The sequence below is a fragment of the Dendrobium catenatum genome, unplaced genomic scaffold (genome assembly GCF_001605985.2).
Source record: "Dendrobium catenatum unplaced genomic scaffold, ASM160598v2 fragScaff_scaffold_1470, whole genome shotgun sequence".
Lineage (NCBI taxonomy): Eukaryota > Viridiplantae > Streptophyta > Magnoliopsida > Asparagales > Orchidaceae > Dendrobium > Dendrobium catenatum.
Window position 1 is genome coordinate 97,986 of NW_021319932.1, and position 10,321 is coordinate 108,306.

Below are 10,321 nucleotides of genomic sequence, written 5' to 3' on the forward strand. Positions count from 1 at the left end.
AAGAGCACAATTCTCCCTCCCAAAGATAGCGATTTCTTCCCCCAAACATTCAGCTTATCCATGACCTGAGACAAAAGGTCTTGGAAATCAGCCACCTTCAATCTTTTAAGAGACATTTTGATACCCAAATACTTCCACTCCTTAACAGCCTTGAACCCGAGAATTCTAGCCAACTTCTTGCTGGATCTTCCAACAGCTTTCCCAAACATAATTTGGGACTTGTTAGTGTTTACCTTCAATCCCGTCCATCTACAAAAATCTTCAATGATTTCCATCAATAATCTAGCCAACCCACATGTGGCTTGAGAAAAGACAAGTACGTCATCAGCATATAGTAAGTGAGTAATTTTTGGTCCATGAGAAGACACCTGAATACCCAAACTCTGACCCCTTTGCACCATAACATTTGAAAGGAGTTGGGCACACATTATAAACAAATACGGTGATCATGGACATCCCTGACGAAATCCATTACAAGCCTCAATCCATCTAAGCTTCTTGCCATTCAATAGCAAACCTCACATTCAAAACACATTCCATAATAAAACCAGAGAAAGCCATAGGAAATCCATACCAAACGAGAATTTTCTACAAAGTACTCCACCCCATGCTGTCATAAGCCTGCTCCATATCAAGCTTTACTGCCATCAATCCTTTTTTATTCTTAGAGGTTTTAAACTTATGTAAGATCTCTTGAGCTAGAATGCAGTGCTCAGACATAGATCTCTCGGGAATGAAGGCTAACTGCTCCTCAGAAATCATCTTATGCATGATACTCTTAAGTCTATTCACAAGCATGGTAGCAACAATCTTGTATGTAGTTTGACAAAGGCTAATAGGCCGAAAATTAGAAGGAACGTTCGGATTATTCACCTTGGGAATCAGCACAATCAACGCATCTTTTCATTCTTTATGCATAGTACCGGTGCTAAAAAACTTTTTGATAGCCAACCATGTTGTTTCTCCAACAATATTCCAATAGCTTTTGAAGAATGATGAGGTGACACCATCAATCTCAGGCGATTTGTTATTTCCCTGCTAAAATACCGCCTCCCTGCACTCTTCCAGCAATAATTCATTCTCTAACACCTTTCTGTCCAACTCATTAAGTCTTTGGAAAGAATCAATCACAGGCCAATCCGTTAGAAGGCATTCCCTATGTTTCCATTTCTCTTCAAAAAATTGAAGAAAAATCTGTTCAATTTGCTCATCATCCTTTATTAGCATATTATCCCCATTCTTGATATGCTTTATAAGATTAGCACTTCTTTTAGCAGATGCATATTTGTGAAAGAACAAAGAATTCGAATCACCTTCCTCATTCCATCTTGCCTTAGCCCTTTGATTCCACCATGTAGAAAGTCTCTTCAAGGTAACATTCATGAGCTTGTGTCTAAGAAGACACAAATCATCCACCGAGAACTCAGCATCAGACGTCTCCTTAGCTTGTAAATCCATAATTTCTCTTTTTAATTCATCTCTTAGCTTGCATAAATCCTTGCATTTATTTCTATTCCAAAAGAATAGAGCTTTCAAAGTCCTTTTGATCTTTCTATGAAGAATCTCTACCTCATCTCCAAAATCCACCTTCTTCCAAGAGTTATAAACAATACCTCTTGCAGCTGGATAGGATCTCCAAGTATCCTCAAATCTGAAGTGTTTCTCTTTGATGATTTGCAAAGTTTCCATCTTATATACAATAGGGCTATGATCAGACGCCACACGAGCGGTGCCGTGCTCATCCATAAGGAACCAATTGCAAAGAAGCTGAATTCACCAAACATCTATCAAGCCTTTCCCATATCCTTGAGGATCCATCTTTATTATTGCACCAAGTGAAACTTGGTCCAATAAAATCTGCATCATGAAAATCAGAATTAGTCATAAAATTTTTCATTTCTCTAGGCCCCCTAGGCCCCCTAGAGAAGATGAACCTCTTCCCACCCTTCTTCTCTTCCTTCTTAAGAATACAATTAAAATCTCCCCCCCACTATAGAGGGACCCGACCCCATCATATTCTTCTCAAGTAAACTCCAAAGATCCCTTCTTTCCACACAACACCTGCTTCCATATACTGTTGCCACCTTCCAATCTCCCATAGAGGGAGTAGAAAGAACCCCAATAACAGCTTGAGAAGCCCCTCTTTAACAACAAAAGAGACTTTATTCCTGTTCCAAACCGTCAGAATTCCCCCAGACGTACCTACTGCTGGGTGATGAAAAAAATTCCAATCTCCCCCAATAAACAGTCCACATCTCTTCTATCAATACTATAAAGCTTAGTCTCCATAATCCCAATAAAAATCACATCATGCTCCTCCCTCACAATCTCCCTCAAATACAGAGAAGCCTCTCTTTTTCTGGCCCCCCTGCAGTTCCAAAACACTAAAGCCGACATTAATCAGCAAGAGGGGAATCGTCCCCGCCAATCATATTGCCTTTCCCATCTCTTCTTTTCTTCATATGCTCGGGTTCAACAGGACCCAAAGACTTCAATTCCTTGGCCAACTTACCCTTGACCAAATTACTGTTGATTACCCCAACAGTCTTCAGATCAACCACATTTTCTTCTATCATCCTTGAATCCTCTGTTTTTTCCTTGTTGAGTTGATTCGTTATTTTCCCCTCTTCAACCTCATTCATGAGAATCTGGAACCTGTTATCCAATTCAAAATTAACCTCGATAACAATTCAAAATTAACCTCCTGTGCCATAATATCTTTCACTACATCAGAGCACATATCCACCTGCTGTTCAGCCTGAACCGCAACAGACTTTGCTTCCACTCTTTCCTGTTGGGCTGCAACCGGCGCCTTACTGCTTGTTTCCTTCATCATTCTTCCATTCCTTCCTCCTATTCCACCTCTAGTATTTCTATTATGTTCTTGAATCGAACATGGATCCAAGGGCCATATTCTTGTTCTGAAATTTTGCTATCTGCTGGAATATTTGCCACCAATTCCTGTTTACTACTCACCTTTTTAGCCAAATCAACCTTCTTTGTTTCAGGACACACCTTCCTGTCATGCCCCACCTTGCCACATTGAAAACAAAGTAAATCTATCTTTTCATACTCAATTTGCTGGAAGAATCTTCCAGCAATTCTGTCAATCCATACGCCCTTAGGAAGACTGTTTTCCAAGTTCAACCTTATGCAAACACGTGCAAATTCACGTTTTCCCCATTTGAAAGAGTTTTCGTCCAAAAACATAGGAACTTCCTTGATGCAATTCGAGCAATGTTTTCTTCATCCCAACAATAGAGTGGCAAACAGGGAAGATGAATCCACACCGGAGCAGTGATCCCCTTGAAAGAATTGGGGTTAAATGACGGGGACCATTTGTCCATACCCACTATATAACCTCCCACATACCATGGTCCACCATTTAATACTTCATCCATTGCCTCCTCACACTTGAAAGAACATAGAATCCAGTTCATTCCAAGCGACGTCATATGAAAATTACCAAATTTGTTCCACTGCCTTCTTAATTCAACGCTACACATAGGAAAATAAATCTTGTCACCCAGAACTTTAATAACCAGCGAGAATTTCAGCACATGAGAATTCATAATCTATTTTTCAGCATTTAATTTGACTGCAACTCCATCATCTGACATTTCACCAATATCTTTGTTGAAGGAAATTATGATATGCTGTGGCTTCTTCCATGCTTCAATAAACTCATCCTTCAGATTTTCACAAACCTCCACATAATTATCTCCGATGCCATCCTCATTGCCACAAACCTCCACAGAATCAGCACCCTTGGCCGTTTCTTGATCCAAAATCTCAATATCAGTCGTCAAATTCCGACCCTCAACATTATCTTTGTTGCATAAAAACTTATTGACTTTCAAGATCAAACTCGCAGAAGAAGACGTCTCCAGATTTAAATTTTCAGATACCACTTTTACCTTAGCATTCTCCTTAATTCCACCAGAAGGATGCTCGATCAAAGGTTTCTTGCCTTTACCTTCAGTATTCAAATCTTGACGAGACGGAGGTCGAAATCCCTCCCTTATCACAAGACCCTTATTCAACAATCGATCAGATCCCGTCGATCGACCAGAAGCCATGGAAACGACGGAAGAAGGCCGGAGAAACCTTCCTCCGATCGGCAATCCTCAAACCCGCCACCAGAATCGTGCCCGCCCTACGATTGCAATTTGGTATTGAGGCGTTTTTCGTTCATGAGGCGAGGCATAAGCCTCAAGGCTTTTTGAGATGTAAGCCTAAAAATTAGAAAATTGCATAAAGTCAAAATTAGGATTTTTTATATAATAATTTAATAATATATTAAAATTTAACATAAGAAATAAATTCTAAACCATTTATCAGTGGATTAGTCATAAAAATATATATATATATTGATTAAAATACACATGCTTTCCTTAAAATAATTTTCTTAGCTCAAGATATATTTAGATCTCTCTATTGACGAAGCACGTGAAGAGCAGCATACCTACTCGATGGATGAAACACATGAAAGGGAAGAAATGGCTGCAACAAGCGATCAATGAAACACGTGAAGGGGGGAAAATTGCCTTGACAAACAAATGCTCGTTGTTACTTCCGATCCAACAAGAAGCATATCGTCGAACGTTCCTAACTTTTGATCCAAAAGGGCACGTCGTCAATCTATCTTGACTTCCTATCGCACATGGAACGTCGTTGAAAAAGCTGAAGAAAGCTTTTAGCAAATTGTTTGAAACTCTATCTTACATGAGTGTGGTGGAGCCGAGGAAGTTGAACATCATGAATGAAATGAGGTATAGAACATCGCTCGACATTAGTTCTAGGTTTTAAATAATTATGCCTCACGGAAATAAGGTGAGGTGCGCCATGTAGATTTGAGGCGTAAGCCTTACGGAGTAGGGTCAAAACGTCCGCCTCGACGCACTATGTAGTGCACTTGCGCTGCGGAGCTCCTCAAGGTGCACCTCTAGTTGCACAATTTTAAACAATGAACCCATTAACTATCTAATGCCTAATATAGACCATAAATTACTATATAATGCCTAATATAGACCATAAATTATTGAGACCCATAACCTATCCTAAACTACCCATTGTATTTATTACTTAATATATAAAATGAAAGGTATATCATCTAAAAACTTAAGTTCAAAGTTTAAATGTAGCAACTAAAAGCATCATTCCTCGAAAAATAGATAGAAAACAAAATTTGAAAGCTTTAATAGCTACGAGAAGTACTAATGAAGAAGAAATAACAATATCTATTTTTCAATGTACATGATTTCTATTAAAAAATAATTATGTTTAAAAGTCTAATATAATGAAGAAATTTTGTACTTCAATAAGAAAATTTTGTACTATAAAGCTTTTTAACACATTCGTTACTAGGTCCTAAGTCCTGGATGAGAAAAGTGGATGGTTGCGTTAGATAGTCGACAACCAGCGTAAAACTTATCGAATAATCATGATATGAATCATTTAATACATTGTGTTAATACTAGGGCATTTTTTCTGAAAGCGATGCATTATATGACCTGAATACAGCGACAAGTGAGCAAGGGCTGCTGCACCGGTGCCCGAGTGCAATGTTAAGTAGGCAAGGTTCCCACATCCTGGACGGATATAGGTAAAGAAGCTACTCCATGAAACTAAAATTAGGATATGAACTTGAAATATAGGTTCCCTTACATGTAATTAATGAAATTAATATATATTTTGATATATAGGAAGATAAATATTCTTCGTATTTAGGAAACTAAATGGGTTGGAGAGAAGGCTAAAAAAATTGATATATTAGAATTTAAACTATAATATTCTGGTATGAGAAGGCTAAGAAGATTGATAGATTAGAATTTAAACTATGATATTCTAGTATAAGTCATATTAGAAATGATGTATATGTGATTATAGATAAGAGTTTGAAGGATAATGTTGTAAAAATTAATAGAATTTGAGATATAATTATAATTTTAAATATTCTTGTTGATGCTAAGATTATTAATATTACAAGCGATTATGCTTCTCAAGTAGGTTTGAATATATGTTTAAAATTAAAATTTTAGAATGACCTAAAAGAATTAATACAAATGATACCTCTCGAAGAAAGATTTTTTATTGGACGAGATTTAAATAGACATGCTGGTAGAGAGGCAGATGATTTTAAAAGCATTCATGGTAGCTATGGCTTTGGAGCGACTAATGAATATGGTAAGATCATATTAGGTTTTTATTTAACTTATCATTTAGTAATTGCTAGTACTTTATTTAAGAAAAAAGATGTGCATCTCATCACTTATATGAATGGATATAGTAAACTCAGATTGATTATTTTCTTATAAGAAAAATAGATCTTTTAGATTGCAAAGATTATAAAGTTATTCAGAGTGAAAGTTTATGTACTCAACATCGCTTATTAGTTTTGAACTTTAAGATGACGTGACAGAAAATTAAAAATAAAATAAATTGTTGTTCTAGGATTAGATTGGGGCTATTAGCAAAAATATTTTTAAGAGTAAAATTCTAAATATTAAGATTTTATCTAATGCATGAGAAAGCTAATGTTATGTGGAAAAAAATAGCTAGTGATATTAGGAATATTGCAAAAGATGTTATTGGAGCATCAAATGGAAAAGCTAGTAATAGTAAAAATAGTTGGTGGTGGAATCAAAATATACAAAAAAAGATAAAAAATAAAAAGATTTGTTATAAAAATTGGTTTAGCTTTAAAAACTCTGATAATTGGAAAAAATATAAAGAGGTTTGTAAAGAGTCTAAGAAAGCAATTTGCAATACAAAGATTTTAGCTTTTAATGATTTATATAATAAATTAGATACTAAGGAGGGCGAAATATATATATATATATATATATATAATCTAAACAAAGAGATAGGAGTAATAATGATTTAGTTACAGTGAAATGTATTAAGAATGAAGATAAAAAGTGCCTTTATTAGAAAAGGATATTCAATAAAGTTGGATGAGATATTTTGCTAAACTTTTTAATGAAGATTATGAGAATGCAAATGACTTTAGTAACCTTAGGACCTTAAATGAAAATAAAAAATTTGTTTTTATCGGCATCTAAGTAAAATCAAACTTAAAGAGGTTTTAAAGAAAATGAAGTGTGAAAAAGTTGTTGAACCTGATGATATTCAAATAGAGGTGTGGAAACGCTTAGGAGATTATGAAATTTCTTTGGCTTACTAAACTTCTTAATATAATTTTGAAGATTAAAAAGATGCAAGATGAGTGGAGAATGAGCATGTTGATTCATATTTTTAAGAATAAAGGTGATGCACAAGATTGTGCGAATTATAGAAGAATTAAGTTAATATTTCATACCTTAAAACTACGGGGGAGAGTTATGAAGCATAGGTTGCGGCGTGACACTAATGTTTATCAAAATCAATTTAGATTCATGCCAGGTAGGTCTACTATGGAAGCTATATATTTATTGAGAGGTTTGATGGAGAAGTATAGAGAGAATAAGGAGGATCTACATATAATTTTTATTGATTTAGAGGAAGCATATGATAAAGTTCCCAGAGAAGTGCTATGGAGAGTTTTACATAAGAAAGGGGCTTATAATGCTTATATTCAAGTCATTAAGGATATGTATGCAAGAGCTGTTACTTGTGTTCAAACACAAAGTGGTTTGACCAAGTATTTTCCTATTTAAGTTGGTTCAGCCTCAAGCTCGTATCTTTTTTGCTTTAGTCATGGATGTTCTCACTAGACATTTACAAGAGGTTGTACCCCGGTGTATGTTTTTTGTTGATGATATTCTTCTTGTTGATAAGACTAGAGAGGGAGTTGAAGGTAAACTTCAATTATGGAGGTCAACATTAGAGTCTAAAGACTTTCATTTGAGTAGATCTAAAATTGAATATATGAATTGTAATTTTAGTAATTATAGATCAAGTGGAGGGATTATGACTTTAGTTGATCAAGTCATTAATAAGAGCACACATTTTAAATATCTTGGGTCTATTGTTCAGAGTGATGGTGAAATAGACGAGGATATTATAGTAGAATTCAAGTTGAATGGTTGAAGTGGAGGAATGCATCAGGCTTGTTATGTGATAGAAAAGTCCCTCTCAAACTTAAGTGAAAATTTTATAAGATGTTTGTGAGACCTGCAATGCTTTATGGTGCAGAATGCTGGACATTAAAAGAGAAGCATAATATTAAGTTAAGTGTTGCAGAGATGAGGATGCTCAGGTGGATGAGTGGCTTTACTCTTAAAGATGGGATACGAAATGAGCATATAAGCGAAAATGTTGGAGTAACTCCAATGGAAGATAAGATTAGAAAGACTCACCTTAGATGGTTTGATCACATAAAATGGCAGCCTTCCGATGACCCGGTTAGGAAAGTAGATGTAGTAGATTTGACTTATGTTAAGAAAGAGGTAGAACTAAAAAGACTTGGTTAAAAAATATTAGAAATGACCTTTTTTTATTAGATTTAGATGGAAATTTGATCTTTAATATGACATAATGAAGAAAAAAGATTCATGTAGCCGACCCCATATAGTGGGATAAAGGCTTCTTGTTGTTGTTGTTGTTGTTGTAAAATGGTAAGAAAGCTGCCCCAAACAAAACTCAGTCTCATTGCTGCTGTTTGACATTCCTGTATAGTGGTCGTAATATTAATAAAGGCGGAATTTACTAGTTAAAAAAGCGCTATGGTCTCAATCCTGAAAAACTCATTCTACGCACACTATACAAATTCTACTTGTATAGCTCTTCAATGAACCAAACTTTTAAGACTTACCTCAGGTACAAAGGCAGCTGAAGCTGAGGATAGATGCCCAGGGAAAGTATCTGAAGAAAATCATTGAGGAGCAGCAACGCCTAACTGGAGTCCTTGCTGAGACACCAAGAATAAACTCCCCAACACCTTTATCCTCCACTGATTTCTATCCAAACTCAGAGAAAACTGACCCTTCAACCCCTGCAGCAATCTGTGATTCTCTACATAGGGATGCTTGCAATCTCTTCAAGGGTATCCCATCTGTAGATTCTGAGAGCTTCAGACATGACCGGTTATTCAGGAGGCAATGCTGCAATGGTGGAGACATTGGCGGCATCGTCGAGGTGAACTTGAAGCTCGGCCACCATGTATTTGAACCAAGCTCACCTCCGGAATTCCAGCAACAATGCTTCTCCATGTTCCCTCATAATAGAGGTCACTTTGAGTCATCAGGGACATCTATCGACGACGACAATGAATGACTGTTTGGGACTGCTTCTAGAAGTGATTTCTGATTGCCTGATCGTTCTACCCAAGAGATGATAATTTTATATGGGCTTGGGAAAGGTTTACTAAAGCTTGTAGTTTATATTCTATATTCTTCATGCGCATTTAATGATTAAGTGGCTTAAGATAGAAATGGCAGTTCATGAATGTACAGATGGGGAAAGGAAATTCATTTAGAAGAGGCTAAAGAAGAGTAATCATGTGTAATATTATGGTAATTTACTGATTTGAACAACTGATTGGTGTAAATTACACTAAAAATTTCACTGGAAGGAATTCTGTTTCTGATTACTCTAATGGTTTATGTAATGACCCCTGCTTTCCTTATAACATTTTATTTTATGAATAGTTAAACACGGAGGAAATGGAAGCTTATGCTTATTTTCTTCTCCTTATGATTGCTTTTACTAAATTTATTGTCTCAATAGACTAATTATTTATCAAATTCATTATAGCTTTTGTATGATTTTTCAATAGAGTATTAGGCTTGGCTTGGGATAGTTTTCTTATTGTTTATTAAAAAAACATTATAATGCAACAACAACAACAACAACAAGCCTTTTTCCCACCATGTGGGATCGGCTACATAAATCATTTTTTCTTCATTGTGTCCTATTAAAAGTGAAATTCTCATCTAAATCTAATAAAGAAATGTCATTTCAAATATTTTTTAACCAAGTCTTTTTAGGCCTACCTCTATCTTTTTTAACATAAGTAAAATCTAATACATATACTTTCCTAACCGGTTCATCGAAAGACTGTCGTTTTATGCGACCAAATCATCGAAGGAGACTCTCTAATCTTATCTTTCATTGGAGCTATTCCAACATTTTCACCTATATGCTCATTTTGTATCCTATCTCTAAGAGTAAAGCCACTCACCCACCTAAGCATCCTCATCTATACAATACTTAACTTAATATCATGCTTCCCTTTTAATGGCCAACATTTTGCACTATAAAACATTACAGTTCTCACTACCATCTTATAGAATTTTCCCTTAAGTTTGAGAGGGGTTTTTGTATCACACAACAAGCCCGATGCATTCCTCTGCTTCATCCATCCAACTTGAATTTTACT

The 10,321-nt window shown here is 35.7% G+C and overlaps 1 protein-coding gene across 3 annotated transcripts in view; it reads left to right on the forward strand.

Moving 5' to 3' along the window:
* LOC110110040 (myb family transcription factor PHL7) overlaps positions 1 to 9,595 on the forward strand; it is a 43,799-nt gene extending 34,204 nt beyond the window's left edge. For all 3 annotated transcript variants that reach the window (XM_028700231.1, XM_020841328.2, XM_028700232.1), the window contains one exon: positions 8,761 to 9,595. In XM_028700231.1, the coding sequence (XP_028556064.1) occupies positions 8,761 to 9,216 (456 nt within the window). In that variant the 3' untranslated portion in view covers positions 9,217 to 9,595. The remainder of the gene's footprint in view (positions 1 to 8,760) is intronic.
* Positions 9,596 to 10,321: the final 726 nt, after the last annotated feature.